The sequence below is a fragment of the Hypanus sabinus genome, chromosome 23, assembly GCF_030144855.1.
Source record: "Hypanus sabinus isolate sHypSab1 chromosome 23, sHypSab1.hap1, whole genome shotgun sequence".
In the NCBI taxonomy this organism is placed as follows: Eukaryota; Metazoa; Chordata; class Chondrichthyes; order Myliobatiformes; family Dasyatidae; genus Hypanus; species Hypanus sabinus.
In genome coordinates, this window is record NC_082728.1 from 302,878 (window position 1) to 325,696 (window position 22,819).

Sequence of the window (22,819 nt, forward strand, 5' to 3'; positions counted from 1 at the left end):
GACTGAAAATTGGATGAGCCATCTCGTCTTCTCCAGCACTGTACAATCCGTACTGCACTTATAGCTGAATCTGGCTGCAAATGCATATCAGATACCAGGCTCCCTCCAGAGTGTCTACACCTCACTGACTCAGTAAAGCAGGAAACATAATCAAAGACCCCTCCCACCCCAGACATTCTCTTCTCTCTCTCCCCCATAAGGCAGAAGATACAAAATCCTGAAAGCACATACTATCAAGCTGCTATATAAACTATTGAATAATTTCCTCATAAGATTAAATGACCTCTTGACCTTACAATCCATCTTATTACAACTTTGCACCTTGCATCTACCTACATGATCTGACTTTATGTACCTCTATTCATTGGAGCACGGGAGAATGAGGGGTGATCTTATAAAGTCCCGACCTGTTCGACATCTTCAGAACCCAGTCCTAAAACCTGACAAAACCCTCAAAGCTCTGCTGCACTCTCTCCTGCTCAAGGACACCTTTCCTAGGATGACCAAAATTGAACAATATTCCAAATGCAGCCTCACCAGTATCTGTTACAACTTCAAAATAATCTTCAGCCTCTATACTCAATGCCCTTACTGATGAAGGCCAGAGGCCAAATGCCTTCACCACACTGTATACATGTGATGCTACTTTCAGGAAACTACATACTTTTACTCCTCAGTCCTTATACTCTACAACTCCATTCACTGTCAAAGTCCTACTGTCATTTGAATCGGGAGCAAGTTACAGCTTGTGATTCAGCTGGGAGCTCAGCGAATTCAACCGTTGTAGGTAGGATTTAAGCCTACCTGGTCAATACCTGTGGAGGAGGGTGAACTGCGCAGGCGCAAGTGACGTCAGCGTCGAGCGCGCACTTTAAAAGGCAGGACTTCTTTTCAGAGTGGTCATTTGAATCGGGAGCAAGTTACAGCTTGTGATTCAGCTGGGAGCTCAGCGAATTCAACCGTTGTAGGTAGGATTTAAGCCTACCTGGTCAATACCTGTTGAGGAAGGGGAACTGCGCAGGCGCGAGTGACGTCAGCGTCGAGTGCGCACTTTAAAAGGCAGGACTTCTTTTCAGAGCGGGCAGCGGAGTCCGTGGAAGCAGAGTCCTGGGCTTTGGCTAAGTGGGCTTCGGAGTAAGGGGACTTCGGTAAGCCTGTGTGATTGCTCGCTGAGGGGAAGGTCGCTAGGTGCTTTTTAGACTTATTCTATTAATCCAGTTCAGGTATGGGGGAGACAGACAGAGCAGTGGTGTGCTCCATATGCAGTATGTGGGAAGTCAGGGTCAACACAGTTGCACCTGCAAAAGGTGCGTCCAGCTGCAGCTCCTATCAGCCCGAGGGAGTTGGAGCAGGAGCTGGATGAACTACGGATCATTCGGGAGGCAGAGATAGATAGGAGTTATCAGGAGGTAGTCACACCAAAAAACCAAGAAGTAGGCAGATGGGTGACGGTCCAGAGAGGCAGGGGGAGCTGGCAGAGAGAGCAGAGCACCCCTGCGGCCATTCCCATTAACAATAAGTATACCGTACTGGATACTGTTGATGGAGATGACCTACCAGGAATGAGTTGTAGTGGTCCTGCCTTTGGCACAGAGGTTGAACCCTCAACTAGAAAGGGGAGGAGGGAAGAGAAGAGAGCGATAGTTTTAGGGGATTCTATAGTCAGGGGGGCAGATAGGAGATTTTGTGGGGCAGATTGGGAGTCTCGGATGGTATGTTGCCTCCCTGGTGCCAGGGTCCAGGACATCTCAGATCGGGTGCAGGCTATTCTTGAGAACGAGGGCATGAACCCAGATGTAGTGGTCCATGTAGGGACCAACGATGTAGGTAAGGTGAGTGAGGGGGTCCTGCTTAGAGAGTTCAGGGAGTTAGGAGTGAAGCTGAAAGGCAAGACCTCCAGGGTGACAATCTCGGGATTGCTACCTGTGCCACGTGCAAGTGAGGCGAAGAATAGAATGATTATGCACATTAATACGAGGCTGAGAGCATGGTGCAGGAAGGAAGGGTTCAGGTTTTTGGATAATTGGTCTTTGTTCCAGGGACATTGGGATCTGTTTCGAAGGGACGGTCTACATCTGAACCGGAGGGGTACTAACATTCTTGCAGGAATGTTTGCCAGTGCTGCTCGGGGGGGGGGGGGGGGGGTTTAAACTAGATGTGCAGGGGGCAGGGATCCAGATCCAGAGGGTTGGTCAGAAGGAGCATGGGGTTAAATGTGTAGAAGGTTTGGGTGATCTTGAGAAGGTCATCAAAATTCAAGGTGCAATTTGCCTGATGGAAGTTCAAGGAACTGGGTTAGGTACAATAGACAGTGTTTTAAGCAAAGAGAGGAGGAATGGGCTAAGAATTCTATACTTGAATGCACGTAATGTCAGAAATAAGACAGATGAGCTTGAAGCTCAGATGAAAATGGGGAACTACGATATTGTTGAGATAACGGAGACATGGCTGCAAGGGGATCAGGCCTGGGAATTGAGTGTACCAGGGTATACGTGCTATCGTAGAGACAGAAATATGGGAAGAGGGGGTGGGGTGGCCCTGTTGGTGAGGAATGAGATTCAGTCCTTAGCAGGAGGTGACTTGGGAACAGGGGAAGTAGAGTCTGTGTGGATTGAGCTGAGGAACAGTAAGGGTGAAAAGACCCTAATGGGTGTTGTGTACAGGCCCCCAAACAGTAGAGTGGATATTGGGTACAAGTTGATTAGGGAGTTAACATTGGCATGTGCTAAAGGTAATGCAGTCGTTATGGGAGATTTCAACATGCAGGTGAACTGGGAGAATCAGGTAGGTGCTGGACCCCAGGATAGGGAGTTTGTGGAGTGTCTAAGGGATGTATTTTTGGAACAGCTTGTGCTTGAGCCAACCAGGAACGAGCCTATTTTGGACTTGGTGATGTGTAATGAACAGGAATTGATAAGTGATCTTGTAGTAAAGGAGCCATTAGGAAGTAGTGATCAAAACATAAGTTTTTATCTACAAATTGAGAGGGATAAGGGCAGATCAGAGGTGTCCGTGTTGCAATTAAATAAAGGAGACTACGGAGCCATGAGGGAAGAGCTGGCCAAAGTTAAATGGGCGGATGCCCTGGCAGGAAAGACAGTGGATCAGCAGTGGCAGATATTCTTGGGGATAATACAAAAGATGCAAAAGCAGTTCATTCCAATGAGAAGGAAGGATTCAAAGAGGGGGAAGGGGCCACAGTGGTTGACAAAGGAAGTCAGAGATTGTATAGCATTAAAGAAAAAGAAGTATGACAGGGCTAAGATGAGTGGGAATACAGATGGTTGGGAAAGTTTTAAGGAACAGCAGATCTTAACTAAAAAAGCAATACGGAGAGAAGAAATCAGGTATGAGCTCAGTCTAGCCAGGAATATAAAAGGGAATAGCTAAAGCTTTTTTAGCTATGTGAAGAGAAAGAAGATAGTTAAGAACAATGTTGGCCCCTTGAAGAATGAACTGGGAGATGGCAATAGAATTTAATGCGTACTTTAGATCTGTCTTCACCAGGGAGGACACAAGCAATCTCCCAGATGTATGGATGGGCCAGGGTCATAAGATATCAGAGGAATTTAGACAGATTGACATTAGGAAAGAATCTGTGATGAGTAGACTGGTAGGACTGAAGGCTAATAAATCCCCGGGTCCAGATGGTCTGCATCCGAGGGTTCTAAAAGAGGTGGCTCAGGAAATTGCGGATGCATTGGTAATCATTTTCCAATGTTCCTTAGATTCAGGATCAGTTCCTGAAGATTGGAGAGTGGCTAATGTTGTCCCACTTTTCAAGAAGGGAGGGAAGGAGAAAACGGAGAACTATCGCCCTGTTAGCCTAACGTCAGTAGTGGGGAAGATGCTTGAGTCCATTATTAAGGACGAAATAGTGGCACATCTTGAAGGCAGTAATAGGATTAGGCCGAGCCAGCATGGATTTACCAAGGGCAAATCATGCTTGACTAATCTGTTGGAGTTTTTTGAGGGTGTAACAAGGATGTTAGACGAGGGTAAGCCAGTGGATGTTGTGTACCTAGATTTTCAGAAGGCATTCGATAAGGTGCCACATAGGAGATTGGTGAGTAAAATCAAAGCTCATGGCATTGGGGGCAGGGTTTCAACATGGATAGAAAACTGGTTGGCAGATAGAAAGCAAAGGGTAGCAGTGAATGGGTGTTTCTCGGACTGGCTGGAGGTGACTAGTGGGGTACCACAGGGCTCTGTATTGGGACCACAGCTCTTTACGATTTATGTCAACGATTTAGATGAGGGCATTGAAAACTTTATCAGCAAGTTTGCTGACGATACTAAACTGGGTGGCAATGTGACATGCGAAGAGGACGTTAGGAGAATACAGGGAGACTTGGATAGGCTGGGTGAGTGGGCAGATACTTGGCAGATGTCATTCAATGTGAATAAATGTGAAGTTATCCACTTTGGAAGCAGGAACAAGAGGGCAGAGTATTGTCTGAACGGTGTAGAGTTAGGTAAGGGAGAAATGCAAAGAGACCTAGGAGTCCTAGTTCATCAGTCATTGAAGGTGAATGAGCAAGTGCAACAGGCAGTGAAGAGGGCAAATGGAATGTTGGCCTTTATTACAAGGGGAATTGAGTACAAGAGCAAGGATGCCCTTTTGCATTTGTACAGGGCCCTGGTGAGACCACACCTGGAATATTGTGTACAATTTTGGTCTCCAGGTTTAAGGAAGGACATTCTGGCAATTGAGGAAGTGCAGCGTAGATTCACTAGGTTGATTCCTGGGATGGCAGGGCTGTCTTACCAGAGAGATTGGAGAGATTGGGCTTGTACATGCTGGAATTGAGGAGATTGAGAGGGGATCTGATTGAAACCTTTAAGTTAATTAAAGGATTTGAAAGGATTGAGGCAGGAAATATGTTCCAGATGTTGGGAGAGTCCAGTACCAGAGGGCATGGATTGAGAATAAGAGGTCAGTTATTTAAAACAGAGTTGAGGAAGAGCTTCTTCTCCCAGAGTTGTGGAGGTGTGGAATGCACTGCCTCGGAAGACGGTGGAGGCCAATTCTCTGGATGCTTTCAAGAAGGAGCTAGATAGATATCTGATGGATAGGGGAATCAAGGGATATGGGGACAAGGCAGGGACTGGGTATTGATACTGAATGATCAGCCATGATCTCAGAATGGCTGTGCAGACTCGAGGGGCCGAATGGTCTACTTCTGCACCTATTGTCTATTGTCTATTTGACTTCCCAACATGTAATACCTCCTAGTTATCCAAATTAAACTCAATTTGCCAATCTTCAGCATACTTACCCAGTCGATCAAGATCATCAAATGCAGATAACCATACGCCACATATTAACATCATCTGCAAATTTACTGAAGTCTTGTCCAAATCACTGATCTAAATGGCAAAAAGCAATAAGCCCGACGCCAATTCCTGGGGAACACTAGTCACAGGCTGCCCAGTTTGAAAAACAAGCTGACATATTCCTCGATTTCCTACCATTAAGACAATTGTGTATCCAGTTATTCAAAGTAGCTAGTTCTCCCTGGATTCTATTTCACAGCAGCCTACCACATGCAAATCATGAAGTCCACATCTACAGACTTGCCAAATCAATCCCATTGGTTTCTCCTTCAAAAAGTTTGTTTGAGACAATCTTCCATGCTGATGATGCAGAATCAACATATTCACTAAATATATGGATGTTATTCCTTAAAATATATACTGTACATACATTTGGAGGTTGGTGACCAGTGGTATTCTGAAGTAGGAGAGTGGGTTTGTAAATCAGCAGGTGATATGAAGGTTGCTGATGTTGGAAGTTATCAAAGGTTACAACTACATATAGATAGGAGAATTGCCAGAGTTCAAGATTCAATGTTATTTATCATATGTACATCAAAATAGTGAAATCTATCATTCGTGTTAACAACCAACACTACTTAAAGTTGTGCTGGGGGCTGCCCACACATTCCGGCAGCAACACATCATGCCCACACAACACAACCCACAACAAAACAATAGCAATGAAATAGCAATCTGGTACAGTGCTCAAGATCGGAAAAGGCTGCGCTTTGAATACATAATTGGCTTGGTAGCAGGAGGCAAAGGGTAATGGGAGAAGGTTGCTACTGACCAGTCTGCCAAATGAAGTGGGCAGATTTTATTCATCTTACCAGGGACTTACAACTTTCTCCTGAATTCCAAAAGGAAATACCCAACCAAGTCAAACTAACTATAGTACTGGATAAAATGAAGCACTGAAGGGTTTAGGTATTCCCATATCAGTATGAATAGCCAGTGCTTCAGCTTAGACAGTACTCCAAGTTCAACCAAATGTACTGATCTGCTGATAGGCATTTTTCCCCACCTACTGGAATAACCAATGAACAGAATTCTAGATTTTACTTCATTAACACCCCTTTAATTATATACAGTTAACTAACATTTGTCAACTCTGCATTTTGCTGAACATTCAACAATTCTGTAGCAGCTTCCATGCTGCATTGATATTTATTCACACAATTTACTGTTTGAATTTCATCTGAGCAAGGGTACCCAAGCTTCTTCAATGTTAATAGAAACAGCATATTCATCAAAGTCAACAAAGTTAAAGAATTCCAGTGCTTTTTATAGATATTAGGTTGATAGGGCGGCAGGAATAGGAGGAGGTGGACTTTTCTCAGTCATGTTAGATCCATGCATCACAGAAAGAGGCCTTCTGGCACAACTTATCCATGCTGACCAACTTGACTGAGCTAGTCTTGTTAATCTCAAACTTTCCCATCCATGTACCTGTCCAAATGTCTTTTAGGCATTGTATTTATACCCCATCTCTGTGCCACTTCCTCTGGCAGTTCTATTGAAAACATCACCCTAGGCAGAAAAAGATATCCCTCAGGGCCATTTTCCCTCTCACTTTAAACCTGGGCCCTCTAGTATTGGACTGCCCTATCCTGGGGAATAGACTGACTATTCACCTTATCTATTCCCCATGTACATTTATAAACATCCATAACATCACCCATCAACTTCCTATGCTCCATTGAGAAAATATCTAGGCTATTCACCTCCTTACAACCCAAATTCGCCAGTAACAGTACCATGTCATAAAATTGGATTTTTCAGATAACAAATTGTACATGGACTTCAGAAGGCTTTTGAAAAGGTCTTACTTTAGTAACTGCTTGAAAACGTTAGAGCCCTTGGGATGCAGGGAAAATGGGCAAATTGTATTCCAAAAATGGCTGGTAATAAGAAGCAAACATGACGGAAAATTGCATCTGAGGTTGGAAGATTGGCAGTGTAAGTAAGCATGGATCAGTTTTGAGACTTATATTCTACACAACCAATTTGCATACAAACGTAGGAGGGATATTTAAATCAAAAGATATAGGAGCAGAAGTAGGCCATTCTGCCCATTAAGTCTGCTCCGCCATTCAATCATGGGCTGATCCAATTCTTCCAGTCATCCCCACTCCCCTGCCTTCACCCCACACCCTTTGATGCACTGGCTAATCAAGAACCTATCTATCTCTGCCTTAAATACATCCAATGAATTGGCCTCCACAGCCGCTCATGCCAACAAATTCCACAAATTTACCACCCTCTGACTAAAGTAATTTTTCTGCATCTCTGCTCTGAATGGACGTTCTTCAACCCTGAAGTTGTGCCCTCTTGTCCTAGAATTCCCTACCATGGGAAATAACTTTGACGTATCTAATCTGCTCAGGCCTTTTAACATTTGGAATGTTTCTATGAGATTCCCCCCCCCCCCCCCCCCCCCATTCTCCTGAACTCCAGGGAATAGAGCCCAAGAGCTGCCAGACATTCCTCATGGTAACCCTTTCATTCCTGGAATCATTCTTGTGAATCTTCTCTGAACCTTCCCCAAAGTCAGTATATCCCTCCTGAACCAAGGAGCCCAAATCTGCACACGATACTCCAATGTCAGTATATCCTTTCTAAAATAAGGAGCCCAAAGCTTCACACAATACTCCAAGTGTGGTCTCACGAGTGCCTTATAGAGCCTCAACATCACATCCCTACTCTTATATTCTATACCTCTAGAACTGAATGCCAACATTTCATTCGCCTTCTTCACAAATGACTCAACCTGGAGTTAACCTTTCGGGCATCTTGCACAAGGACTCCCAAGTGCCTTTGCATCTCTGCATTTTGAATTTTCCCCCCATCTAAATAATAGCTTATCTGTTTATTTCTTCCACCAAAGCACTTTCCAATATTATATTTAATTTGCCACTTCTTTGCCCATTCCTCTAACTATCTAAGTCTCTCTGCAGGCTGTTTTCTCAACACTACCCGCTCCTCCACCTATCTTTGTATCATCTGCAAATTTAGCCACAAATCCATTAATACCATAGTCCAAATCATTGATATACATCATAAAAAGCAGTGGTCCCAACTACAACCCCCCTGGAACTCCACTGGTAACCAGCAGCCAGCCAGAATAGGCTCCCTTTATTCCCACTGTTTTCTACCGACCATGCTCCACCCATGCTAGTAACTTCCCTGTAATTCCATAGATCTTATCTTGCTAGGCAGCCTCATGTGTGGCACCTTGCCAAAGGCCTTCTGTAAATCTAAGTACACCACGTCTACTTAATCTCCTTTGTCCATCTGTTTGTAATTTCCTCAAAGAGTAGGTTTGAGGAAACTAAGCTGGCTTTGGCCTATCTTGTCATGTGTCTCCAGGTACTTCGTAATTTCATCCCTAACAATCGATTCCAACAACTTCCCAACCACTGATGTCAGGCTAACAGGTCCATAGTTTCCTTCTTTCTGTTGCCTCCCACTCTTCTTCAATAATGGAGTAACATTAGCAATTTTCCAGTCATCTAGTACAATATCAGAATCTATCGATTCTTGAAAGGTCATCATTAATGCTTCCGCAATCTCTCCAGCTACTTCCTTCAGAACCCAGGTGCATTCCATCAGGTCCAAGAGATTTATCTACCCTCAGACCATTAAGCTTCCTGAGCACCTTCTCAGTCATAATTTTCACTTCCCTGACACTCCTGAATGTCCAGTACACTGCAGACATCTTCCACTTGAAGACTAATGCAAAATACACATTCAGTTCCTCTGCCATTTCTGCATCTCATCAGGTATTCTCCAGCGTCATTTTGTATTGGTCCTGTATCTACCCACAACTCTCTTTTACCCTTTAATATACTTAAAAAAGCTTTTAGAATCTTTGATATTAGTTGCCAGCTTCCTTTCATAATTCACCTTTTCCTTCCTAAGGACCTTCTTAGTTTCCTTCGACAAATTTTTAAAAGCTTCCCAATCCTCTACCTTCCCACTAGCTCTCGCCTCCTTGTATGCCCTCTTTCGCTTTTACTTTGGCTTTGACTTCACTTGTCAGCCATGGCTGTGTTCTTCCCTTTGAGAATTTCTTCTTATTTGGAATATATCTGCCTTGCATTTCCCTCATTTTTCGCAGAAACTCCAGCCATTGCTACTCTACTGTCTTTCCTGCAAAAGTCATTTTCCAGTCAACTTCAGCCAGTTCCCCTCTCGTGCTATTGTAATTTCCTTTATTCCACTGAAATACTGACACACTGGATTTTCTTTTTTCCCTCTCAAATTTTAATGTGAACTTGATCATATTGTGATCACTGTTCACTAAGGGTTCCTTAACCTAATGCTCTCTTATCATCTCCGAATCATTGCACAACAGCTAATCCAGCATAGCTGATCCCTTAGTCGGCTCAACAACAAGCTGTTCTAAAAAGCCATCCCTTAGACATTCTACTGGTTTTCCCAATCTACTTTTATGTTAAAATCCCCAACGATTATCATGACATTGCCTTTCTGACACACCTTTTTCTATCTCCTGCTGTAATTTGTAATTCACATCCTGGCTGCTGTTTGGAGGCTTGTTTACAACTGCCATTAGAGTACTTTTAATCCTTGCCATTTCTTATCTCAGCCCATAGAGACTACACCTTTCAATCCTATGTCATCTCTTTCTAATGATTTAATATTATTTCTTATACACAGAGTCACACCACCCCACCCCCCCGCCTACTAACCTATCTTTCCTGTACATCGCATATCCTTGAACATTCAACTCCCAACTCCTTTAGCCAAGTTTCAGAGATGGCCACAAAGTCATTTTTGCCACTCTGCAACTGAATTTCAAGATCATCCATTTTATTCCTTACACTGCGTGCATTCAAATGAAACACTTTCAGTCCAGTATTTGTTTAATAAGCTTCCAGATGACAAAACTTTTGGGGTACTTGATAATCATAGCCTTATCAAGTACACCAGGATGATATGATCAGTAAGATGAACAGAGAAAGAGCAGAAGAAATTTAATCCCGATAAGTGCATTTTGGAGGACTTGCAATGACATACAATGAAGGCAAGGATACAGTAACACTAAAATTCTGCTATCTGCATATTTAGCAATAACAATTGCTCAGCATCTGACTCAACAATTGACATTTGCAGCATTTTCTTTCAACTCACCAGATCCTGGTTCTCACACATCCCATCAACTCCCTGGTTGAATGGAGAAATTATAATATGGTGTAACAGCTTAGAAAAAGTGAATTAAAATATATATTTGGGTACAATAGGAATGACATTCAAGGTCCTGAAAATGGGGGGTGGGTTAGGGTTTTGAGAGAGACTGCTGAAAAGATAACCGATGCAATGACCATGATCTTTCAATAATCACTTGATTCTGCCAAGGTCCCAAAGGACTGGAAGATTGCAAATGTTACTCCACTCTTTAGGAAGGGAAGAAAGCAAAAGAAAGGAAATTATAGGCCATTTAGCCTAATCTCAGTGGCTAGGAAAGTGTTGGAGTCTATTAACGAATAGGTTTCAAGGTACTTGGAGACTACTGATTATTTCAACGTCAGCATGGTTTCTGTAAAGGGAAATTTTTCCTGACACATCTGTAAAGTAACAAGCAGGGTGGACAAAGGAGAGGCAGTGGAAGTCATTTACTTGAATTTTCAGAAGGTATTTGATAAGTTGCCACACAAGGCTGCTTAACAAGACAAAATCCTATGACATTACAGGAAAGATCCTGACAGGGATAGCAGAATTGTTGACAGGCAGAAGACAGCAAGTGGGAATAAAAGGGGCCTTTTCTTTTGGCTGTTGGTGGCTAGAGATGTTCTTCAGGAGACAATATTGGGACCATTGTTTTTCACATTCTTTGTCAATGAGTTTGATAATGGAATTGATGGCTTTGTTGCAAAGTTTGTGGATGATACGAAGGGTTGCGGAGGGTAGGTTGTGCTGAGGAACTAATGCGATTGCAGCAAGACTTAGACAAATTGGAAGAATGGGCAAAGAAGTGGCAGATGGAATAGTGTTGGGACATGTATGATAATTCATTTTGGTAAAAGGATCAACAGTGCAGGCAATTATCTAAATGGGGAGAAGGTTCAAACATCAGAGGTGCAGAGGGACTCGGGAGTCCTCGTGCAAGACTCCCAGAAGGTTAATTTACAGGTTGAGTCTGTGGTAAAGGCGGCAAATGCAATGTTGGAATTTATTTCAAGGGGAATAGAATATAAAAGCAAGGAGATAATGCTGAGCCTTTATAAGACACCAGTCAGGCCACACTTGGATAACTGTCAAGAGTTTTGGGCCCGTATCTCAGAAAGGGTGTGGTGTTATTGAAGAGGATCTAGATGAGGTTCACGAGGATGATTCTGCAGACGAAGGGGTTAACAGATAAGGAGTGTTTGGCAGCTTTATGCCTATACTCACTAGAATTTAGAAGAATGCAGTGGTGGGGGGGGGGGGGGGAAAGAATCTCATTGTATCCTGCCGAATGTTGAAAGGGCTGGGGTGGATGTGGAGAGGACGATTACTTTGGTGGGGGTATCCAGAATCAGAGGGCACAGCCTCAAAATTGAGGAGCAACTTTTTAGAAGAGAGGTAAGGAGGAATTTTTTTTTTTAATAATAGTGAATCTGTGGAATGCTCTGCCACAGACTGCAGAGGCGGTCAAGTCGGTGGGTATATTTAAAGGAATTTCACAGTTTCCTGATTGGTCAGAGCATCAAACAATATGACTAGAAGGCAGGTATACAGGTATGTGGTTGAATGGGATCCAGGTTCAGCCATGATGGAATTGCAGAGCAGACTTGATGGGCTGAATGGCCTAATTCCACTCCTTTGTGTTATAGTCTAAAATAGCCCAGATTCCCTTCATTTATTTGGGGCACTCAGTGACTTAATTGGACCATGAGGCTTACTGAACTTTTTCTAATTAGCACCAGGCACATGCATGTCATGTGGCCATTAGACACTACAGTGCACTTAGAGCAACCAGTTTTTAAAATGCATCTCTTGCATGTTTGTGTTCAAAAAGCAGTGATTTTTGTCACTAGTAGGTAACAACAAAGAAGCAGTAAGACAATTCAAAATTGTTTTGCTCACTGCAGGTTCAAATATTCAGGATTGGTGATACCAGAAACAGCAGGTAGTGAAAAACTAAATGATGTCAGTACTTCAACCGACTGAAGAATTTGAAGATATAGACAATCATCTTGAATGTTACAATTAAAATAAATATTTGGAGAATACAATCATCAGAAGCATCGTTTAAAGGTAGTTCACTATCTGCACTAGGTGTCAGTGCTGATTTGTTCATTTACAGTCAAAAGAACATGTCAGCATACACTGAATGAATTACTCTGTCCATAACCATTAGCAACTAATTCAGTTTTATAGTACTATAGTAGTATTAGCAGTGCTCCAATATCTCATTTAAATATATAATTTGGTACTCAGTTTGATTTTTTAAAAAAAGTTTTAAACCATTTCCATGAAACTTCAACTAACTGGGGCAAAATGTAGTAGTGCCAATGTGTCCCAATTAACCGGACAAACACAACTCTATGAAATTTTCATTAGGCCACAGGTGGAGCACCATTTATTGATCTGGGCACTCCACCTGAAGGTGGCTATAACCACACTGGACAGAGTGCAGAGGAGATTTACCAAGATATCACCAGCATGGACCGGTTTGGTTATGAGATATTGGATAACCTAGCTTTGTTTTCCTGGGAGCAGAGAAAATTGAGGGCATAATTGATAGGTATGTACAAAATTGATGGGGGATAGCTAAAACAGATGGCAGAAAACTTTTCCTCTTTGCAGACGTTTAGGCTAAGAGGCAGGTAGTTTAGAAGGAAGGACTCCTAGGAAGACCTTTTTCTCCGCAGCTCCAATTCCAAAGAATAACAATGTATTTATTTGCTCACTTTGCCAATCGATTGGGATGTGAATTAGTAATTGCAATCTGCAGTGTGAAATTAAAATTGTTTGCACTTAGTTTGAAAAATTACACATTAAATACATGAAAAATTGTAGTGTGCCCATCCCAGATACCTTCTAAACATTGCATTCAACAGAACACTCAGCTCAATTTGCAAGGGTAAATATCTTGCGCTGGAATCTTTTCTTTAATGCACAATATTACCGTGATGAAACAGAAAAAGGGCAAGAAACAGCCCTAAACTGGAAATAAAAATTAACTTCTACCCACTATTCCCTTTCCTTCATCCAGATTCCACTACCTAGTTGTTACAGTCTTCCCTGTGACTACAATAACCGGAATCACTGATATAGGAGGTAAGCTAATTTGTCTGTATTTAATGCTCATCACTGAGCCATGCCCAGTACTGGAGACCTGCATTCCATCAATAATCCTATTACATGATGAATTTGTATACTTAGACAAGACATCAGTATATTTATGTGTCATTTGTATATTTATATATGGCATTGCCCCTGCAGAAGATCAAGGATAATTGTCCAATCAATAACTCAATAAATTTATTGAAAAGTCACCGAGGCTCTTTGCTTCTGCTCGCTGTGAGCTCTGAATGTAGACAGCTGGTGTGAACACTGTTCCTCCCCTGCAAGGCACTGCACAATAGCAGCACAGCTGCCTTCACAATGCAGCAGTGCTGGGTCACCAGCATGCAGCAAGGCATGCACTATTTGCACCAGAAACAAAACCATTTCACTGATTGTAAAACCAAATGTTTTGCAGTTAGGAAGCTATAAAGAAAAATTATAATATGACACAGACTACTTAAGTGGAAGATTTAACCTGTGACGTTATTCTTCTAAATACTCTTATTCTCTTTTTAGTCTCAGGATTCTTATTCTACATACTCAACATTCCACATTAAACCTGTAGTTTATGTGCAAATTATCTTAACTTTTATTCAATTACTGGAGTCCATCATTAGAACAACTACCTACACATTGAAAACGCCTTTTAAAAACTATCATTTACAGCTCTGGGAATCAGCTTAATGTGCTTATTTCTACAATATACACAAACATTTGTGTGATGTGTTACTTTTAAAAAGCATTTGTGTTAGGATTTCTGATCAGGCATTGACTCACAATTCCTCAGAGTTGACATTGAGAAATGACCATCAAGGTTCATTAAACAGGTCCGTTATTCCAGAGGAATTTTGTTCACAATGTCGGTTGTGCAGACAAGATTATTCCAAAGCCAACTCATTGAAGTAAATAATACATTGTGGTTCACATTTTAAAGCAGTGCTTCTTTACATCAAGGCCAATGATATTAGTTTATTGACGTTATCTTAACATACAATATTGGTAAATAAGGAATTTCACCTCAGCTAGATACAATCTTTTCCCCAACTTGCTATGATTTTTGAAACTGTTACACACCCAAGGTCAATAGTTTCTATCACAAGGCAGCTCTCAGTGAAATTAGCATCACAATTAAAATATTAATATACAAGTAGAATAACTCAGCAGAGCAACAGGTCCTTCAGTCCACAAATTGAGAATGAAATGTTCAAAACAACTAATCCTTTCTGCCAAGTGTCCATGCCCTTCTATTTCTTGCACATTCATGTGCCTAAGGGCCTCCTAAATGTCTCCACCACAGACCAAGCACACACCACTCTTTAAAGAAAAACTTGCCTTGCACATCTTTGATCTCACTTCATCTTAAATGCATGCCTTCTGATATTAGGCAATTCAACTCTGAGAAAAGATAGTGCCTGTTTGTCTAGTCTATGTCTTAATTGTATAAACGTTTATCAGATCATCCCTCAGCCTCTGCTACAGCTGAGAGTCATAAAAAAGGAACAGAAACAGGCCCTTCAGCCCATCTTGTCTGTGTCAAACCATTTAAACTGCTTACTCCCATCACTTGTACCTAGACCACAGCCCTCCATAACTGGTTCAGCAATAGATTTTATTATATTACCTGAACTATTGTTTGAACTGACTAGTATTTTTAGGACTTGAGTATTTTGTAAAATGGTGATCAAACCTGATTTTAGTGGCAATGAACTGAGAATAGCTATACTTCTATAGACACGCTTGAAATTCCAGCAAATGTTGCACTATGACCTTAGTGAACACCACTAACCATACCAGTCACTGTCAAACAGCAGGAATATTTAAGGTGCTTAACCAGACTGTAATCAAACAATCAAAAAGTTCAATGGTCAAAGTAATTTATTGAAGTGCCTATATGTCACCATACACTAGCTTGAGATTCATTTCAAAAACTTGGAAGTTAATGGTCTTTAGATAATGGAATATCAACCATACCAACTCAAAATGCTCAGTCAAGGCACTATTGCAATATAGATTGAACATTACATTACTGAAGGAACCACCTGCATTATCTCAGAATGAACACATTTCACCTTTACACTCCTCATTACAAACACATCAACTTTATGCTCGATATCTGATAGACTTTACCCAAGTTTAATTTTGAAGTGCCACACAACAGGGTAATGGGGTATTTAAAAAATATCAAAGAATTATATTTACTTTCTCAATTTCTCCGGATCGGGAGCAGCATCTTCAACACCATCACACTGAGCACGGGGCTCAGTCCACTGCTGTTCACTCTGCTGATCTACGACTGTGCTGCAACACACAGCTTGAACCACATAATCTAGTTTGCCGTTGACACGACCGTGGTGGGTCTCATCAGCAAGAACGACAAGTCAGCATACAGAGAGGAGGTGCAGCGGCTAACAAACCTGTCTCTGAATGTGAACAAAACAAAAGAGATGGTTGTTGACTTCAGGGGGGGCATGGAGTGACCACTCTCCACTGAACATCGACGGCTCCTTGGTAGAGATCGTTAAGAGCACCAAATTTCTTGGTGTTCACCTGGTGGAGAATCTCACCTGGTCCCTTAACACCAGCTACATAGCAAAGAAAGCCCAGCAGCGTCTCTACTTTCTGCAAAGACTGAGGAAAGTCCATCTCCCAACCCCCCATCCTCATCACATTCTACAGGGGTTGTATTGAGAGCATCCTGAGCAGCTGCGTCACTGCCTGGTTCAGAAATTGCACCATCTCGGATTGCAAGACCCCGCAGCGGATAGTGAGGTCAGCTGAGAAGATCTTCAGGGTCTCTCTTCCCGCCATCACGGACATTTACACTACATGCTGCATCCGCAAAGCAAACAGCATTATGAAGGACCCCACGTACCCCTCATACAAACTCTTCTCCCTCCTGCCATCTGGGAAAAGGCACCAAAGCCTTCCAGCTTTCACGACCAGTCTATTTAACAGTTTCTTCCCCCAAGCTATCAGACTCCTGAATATCCAGAGCTTGGACTGGCACCTTACTGCCCTATTGTCCTGTTTATTGTTTATTGTAATGCCTGAACTGTTTTGTGCACTTTGTGCAGTCCTGGGTAGGTCTGTAGTCTAGTGTAGTTGTTTTTTTTCCCTTTTTTTTTATGTAGTTCAGTCTTGTTTTTGTACTGTGTCATGTAACACCATAGTCCCGAAAAACGTTGTCTCATTTTTACTATGTACTGTACATAGCAGTTATGGTCGAAATGACAATAAAAGTAATTTGACTTGAATTTCAAACAATTTTCATGCAGAAATTAATTTCAAATGCTGTAATCAACACTGATCATCAGAAAATAGAATCACTGGGTGACAACGCCAGTAGCACATCAAACATTAGAAAATTAAAATCAAATTAAAATTAAAATCAAATTGAAATCAAAATTAAATGTGACATTACACTGGCATTCAAAACAAAAGGAAATAGTTTTATAAGCTTCCAATGAGACACATCTGTTATCTTATTGAATTTTTTTATGCTGCTAGATTCTGATGTTTATGTGGGAAATCTGCACAATCAGATGGTATCTATTGCAGAATACTCGGACTTCCCAAGGGTACGAGAGATATGCAAAAGGACAACCCATCATATAAAGAATAAAGAAACTAACCAATTCCTAGAGCAATTCTATGAGAGATAATGAAAAGGTATGAGAAACACCAGCCATCTGCAAGGATAGCAAATTCCCCAATATACCGTTTGAAGGAGTTCGATGTTGCGGTTTTCAGAAAACATTTAGCAAGATGCCTTCAAAAAGTACTATGAAACAAGGGTACCCATGATAAAAAATATTAAGCAGCATAAATGGATCAGTAACAATGTGATCAAGAATCTGATCAAGAGTGCAAAGACCCAAGAATGACTACAACACAGAAAGAGGCTATTCAGCCCATTGAGTCTGAACTGATTCTTATACAAGACCAATCCATCTATCCTCATTCTCCATGTCTCTGCACAAACTATCCTTTGAGACTTAACTAGTATGCTTCTGAACAACTGAATCGGTCTCCACCGTTACACCTGGCAAATATATACCACAGCCCAAACATCTTTTGAAAAAATAAATCCTTCCTTTTGCTTATTTTCTGAATTTTCATTTTGTGCCCTCAGTCCTTATCTGTCCATTGGGAACAATTTTTATCCAATAATTCCAATAATTTTTATTTTATCCGATTTTTATGGCTCATGATTTTAATTCAAGCCTGTTTCAATAACTCCATTTTTCCAGTCTATTTACACATCTGAGGGCATTATCCCAAAACCATTTTACTGTAACACTGTTACAAACGTACACCATGCCAGTTGCAGCTGAACACAAAGCTTATGAGGCATTTGTTCACACATGTATACAAAGTGCAGCATCATGTAAACTTCAACTGCTTTGTCAATCTGCATTCAATAAACCACAAACTTATACCCCTTAAGAATTTATATCCTTCAGATTTTGTTAATGAAGTTAACACCATTAATGAGAATGTGCAATTATGATTATCGTAAAGCCAGAAATGTGGATACACTGATGCCCATTTATATACTGAAGTTATTTTACTGATACCAACTTAGAACCAGAATAAACACAATAAGACAGACACTGCAGCTAAATTTAGATAAAGGTTGTGAAGTACTTTCTTAAAAATTAAAAAAAAAATTAAAACCTAATCAGCAACTTTCAAGACTGGAGATGCAAAGAGACGGGTGATCCAAAGGCCGAGACTAAACATCCAGATATTGAATGCCCAAATCGCACAGTAGGAATTGAGATTAATATTTTATTTAAATCTGGAAATTGAATCAATAAGCAGTGTACTAAGCCTTGCAGAATCCCAACTGGTTCATCCAAAGTCTTGGTAGGGAATCTAACCTTGCCAGTCTGGACTTACAATTGAAAGGAAACAAGGATGGGGAAACAGAATCAGAGCTAACAGTCTTGTTTTGTCAGACTTCTGTACTATTTTATCAAATTCTCAAAACAAGGTAGGTCACATATTTCATTATTAATTGGAGTGGAGAGAAAGGAGTCTTCCAATGTCAGCAAATTACTTGATGCAAAGATTAGCACTTATCTTTGTGTAAAATAAGGGTTGAAGTACTGTACATGTGGCACCAAGTGTGGATTGCCAGTAGCATTTGCCTTAATGGGGGCTATCAACTTGCATATTTACTGCAAATTCCAGTCCAAAATCCTCACAGAATATGAAACAGGTTTAATATCACTGTCATTAGTCGTGAAACTTGTTTTACAGCAACAGTACATTGCAATATATAGCAATAAAACTATGAATTACAATAAGCACAAACAAAAATATAAATTAAATTAGTGAAAAAAGAAAAGGAAAATAGTGAGGTAGTGTTCATGGGTGTATTGTCCATTCAGAAATCTGATGGTGCAGGGGAAGAAGCTATTCCTGAAACATTGAGCATGTGACTTCAGCCTCCTGTACATCCTTCCTTGATGGCAGCAATGAGAAGAAGGCATGTCCTGGTTTGGGGGGGGGGGGGGGGAAGATAGGGGTCCTTAAAGATGGAAGCTGCCTTTTTGAGGCATCACCTTTTGACGGTGTCCTGGATGCTGGGGAGGCCAGTAGCCATGATGGAACTGGCTGAGTTTACAACTTTCCGCAGCTTTTTCTGATCCTGTGCACTGGCCTCTCCATACCAGACAGTGATGCAACCAGTTAGAATGCTCTCCACAGTACATTTGTAGAAATTTGTGAGTCTCTTCAGTGACATACTAAGTCTCCTCAAATTCCTAATGAAATATAGCTGCTGTTGTGCCTTCTTTGCAACTGCATCAATATGTTGAGCTTAGGATAGACCTTAGCAGCATCTCTACATTCTGCAAAGGCTGAGAGAAGTCCATCTCCCACTCCCCATCCTCACCACATTCTACAGAGGATGTATCGAGAGCATCCTGAGCAGCTGCATCACTGCCTGGTTTGGGAATTGCACTGTGTCGGATTGCAAAACCCTGCAGCGGATAGCAAGGTAAGCTGAGAAGATCATCTGGGTCTCTCTTCCCACCATTACAGACATTTACACCACACGCTGCAGCCGCAAAACTAACAGTATTGTGAATGACCCCACTCACCCCTCACACAAACTCTTCTCCCTCCTGCCATCTAGCAAAAGGTATTGAAGCATTTGGGCTCTCACAACCTGACTGTGCAACAGTTTCTTCCCTCAAGCCAGCCGACTCCTCAATACTCAGAGTCTAGACTGACATCTACATCATTTATTATATTGTAATTTGTCCTCTACTGTGCCTATTGTCTTGTTTATTAATTATTATACTGCCCTGCACTGTTTTGTGCACATTATGTAGTCCTGTGCAGTTCTGTAGTCTAGTGCAGTTTTTATGTTGTTTTACATAGTCTAGTGTAGCCTTGCGCTGTCTCACATAGTCTATTGTAGTTTTGTGTTGTTTCATGTAGCACCATGGTCCTGGAGGAACGTTGTTTTGTTTTTACTGTGTACTATACCAGCAGTTTATGGTCGAAATAACAATAAACTTGACTTGACTTCAGAGATGTTGACACCTAGGAACTTGAAACATCCCACCCTTTCCGCTGCTGGTCCCTTGATGAGGACTGGTGAGAGTCCTCTCGACTTCCCCTTCCTTAAGTCCACAATCAATTTTACTGACAATGAATGCAAGGCTGTTGCTGTAAAGCATTCCACTCCTGTACACCTTCTCATCACCATCTTAAATTCTGTCAATAGTTATGTCATCAGCAAATTTATCAATAGCATTTGAGTTGTGCCTAGTCACAGTAATGGGTGTAGAGAGAGCAGAACAGTGGATTAAGCACACATCCTTGAGGTGTGCCAGTGTTGATTATCAGCTAGGTGGAGATGTTACTGCCGATCCACAGGCTGTTATCTTCTGGTAAAGTCAAGGATCCAGTTGTAGAGGGAAGTACAAAGGACCCAGGCTTTAGAGCTTTTCGATCAGACCTGTAGGAACAATTGAGTTGAACACTGGGCAGTAGATAATAAATAGCATCCTGACGTAGGTATTTGTATTGTCCTGGTAATACAAGGCCGAGTGGAGAGTCAATGAGATTGCATTTGCTGTAGACCTATTGTGGTGACAGGCAAATTGCAGCAGGTTCAGGTCCTTGCTCAGGTAGGAGTTGATTCTAGCCAGGACCAACCTCTCAAAGCACTTCATCATAGTAGAAGTGGGTGAAACAGTCAGTGAGGCAGCTCACCCTGCTCTTCTTGGGCACTGATATGATTGTCACCCTTTTGAAGCAGGTGGGAAACTGACTACAGCAGTGAGATTGACGATGTCCTTGAACACTCCAGCCAACTTGTTGGCCTACCACCTTCACCATCAAGGCTTGTTGCAAGGGTTCACTCTTGGAAAAATATTGTTGGCCTCCAAGACAAATCAGAGTCACCAGAAGCTGTAAGGATTCACAAACATGTAGTTTTGTTCTCCCTTTCAAAGCATACATAAAAGATGTTTAGCTCATCTGGGAGTGAAGCATCATGTCAAGTTTCGCTTTGTAGGAAGTAATGGCCAAGCTGACATGCATCTGATTCTGTCCCTAATCTTATAGGAATTTTTTTTTGCTCTTAAGATAGCCTTCCATGGGTCATACCTGGACTTCTTGTATAGTTCTGCATTCACCTTTCAATTTCACTGCAATGAGGTAACCCAATCTATTCATCTCAGTCACAGACTAGAATGTATTAGCGCGAATGACATCACAAAAAACACTTCCGGAAGCATAAATTTAACAAAAGTCTTTTAAACAGCATGATGGCCAACACACAAACAAGCTGATGCACAAACTGCATCATACCAAGTGGCATCATGCCCATTATTCTAAGAAAAAACTACCTTCAAAAACTCAAGTTTTTGCTTTATATACTCAGAAGACATGGACTTCCCTATCAATACCAGCAGATACTGTTTATCCCTAACAGCCCCGGATTTACAAAATGATCTGAAAGGTACACGGCTATATTCCTTCATTGAGCAATGACATAACCTTTAACGACATAAGCAATGCTCACTACTGAGGTTACCTTGTTCACCCATATTTAGCATCATTATGCCCACTCATCGTAAAGAGAAAATTCAATCACGGCCCAATCTAATAGCAGTATCAACTAGATGAGCTGAAATTCTGCTTCTGTACCACAACACTCAGATTCTAGGCTTCAGGATACTCATGGCCTAACGTCTGCAGGAACACCTCGAGGGCTAGGCACTGCAACACCGAGCGCCAGCCCCTCCCTCTGGTCCACCCGCCCACACCCGTTATCAACGCACCTTGACTTCCTTCACGTCCTGCTTGCCTCCCTCCGGGTACCACTGCACCCGCACGTAGCCCTTCTTGAGAGGCCGCTCGCGGCCAGTTCCCTCCTCGTCCGTGTCCGAGCTCTCGCCACTGCTCACCTCGCCGTGAATCAGGCCGACGATGCCATGCCGCAAGGCCCCCTTGTATGTGCCAGACACCAAGTCATCGACGAACAGGAGGCGCTGATTGCCCGGGGCTGGGGACTGCACGGGGGACACTGCGGAGAGTACTGGCGTCTCGGCAGCCGGAGCAGCAGCGGCAGCCGCTCGATCTGTATCCGCATCCATCACCACTGCACCCAGAAGCCGGGCCGCTCACTCACCGCCGCTTTACGTAGACGCATAGTGACGTCATGGGACGTTGTCCGGGACCCCACTGCTAACCAATTAAAATGCTTAACGATTGGTCACGTTGGATTGGGATAGGCTAACAGGCGGACAATGACAGGAGGATGTGTCGGCAATAGGCTCCGCCCAATAGGAGCTCCTCCTTGTCGCAGGCTCCGCCACCTTTCTAGACCACGTGTGACTGTGGCGCTGTGCACGTTTGCGGGCGGGAGTGTGAGCTCTGTGGCTCGAGTCACTCAAAATGTTGGAGGATGTTTGCAGGTCAGGCAGCATCTCTAGCAAGAAGACCCTTTATCAAGATCTCTTGTTTAGGATTCAGTTGTAGGCCATGTGGTGAACTACATATACCTGTCTGGACACGCCCCCCTGCTGACTGCTCCTGTGGCTCCTCCCACAGACCCCTGTATAAAGGCGATTGGAGGCACTGCTCCTCCCTCAGTCTCCAGGATGTTGTGTGGTGGTCTTTTGCTGCTAATAAAGCCTATCGTTCGCCTCCCGTCTCCGAGAGTTATTGATGGTGCATC

General features: G+C 42.3%; 1 protein-coding gene and 1 long non-coding RNA gene across 3 annotated transcripts in view; one reads left to right on the forward strand and one right to left on the reverse strand.

The window, feature by feature from the left end:
- LOC132379854 ((E3-independent) E2 ubiquitin-conjugating enzyme UBE2O) overlaps window positions 1–22,285 on the reverse strand; it is a 186,588-nt gene extending 164,303 nt beyond the window's left edge. Inside the window, exon 1 of one of the 2 annotated variants that reach the window (XM_059948119.1) lies at window positions 22,047–22,285. In XM_059948119.1, the coding sequence (XP_059804102.1) occupies window positions 22,047–22,235 (189 nt within the window). In that variant the 5' untranslated portion in view covers window positions 22,236–22,285. Of the gene's footprint in view, window positions 1–21,920 lie in introns of both variants that reach the window. The other variant, XM_059948117.1, reaches the window with a different exon arrangement.
- On the forward strand, window positions 1,047–16,870 carry LOC132379855 (uncharacterized). The gene is made up of 3 exons (XR_009507546.1): window positions 1,047–1,148; window positions 13,541–13,605; window positions 15,842–16,870. It is a non-coding gene; the product is annotated as an uncharacterized LOC132379855 (long non-coding RNA).
- Window positions 22,286–22,819: the final 534 nt, after the last annotated feature.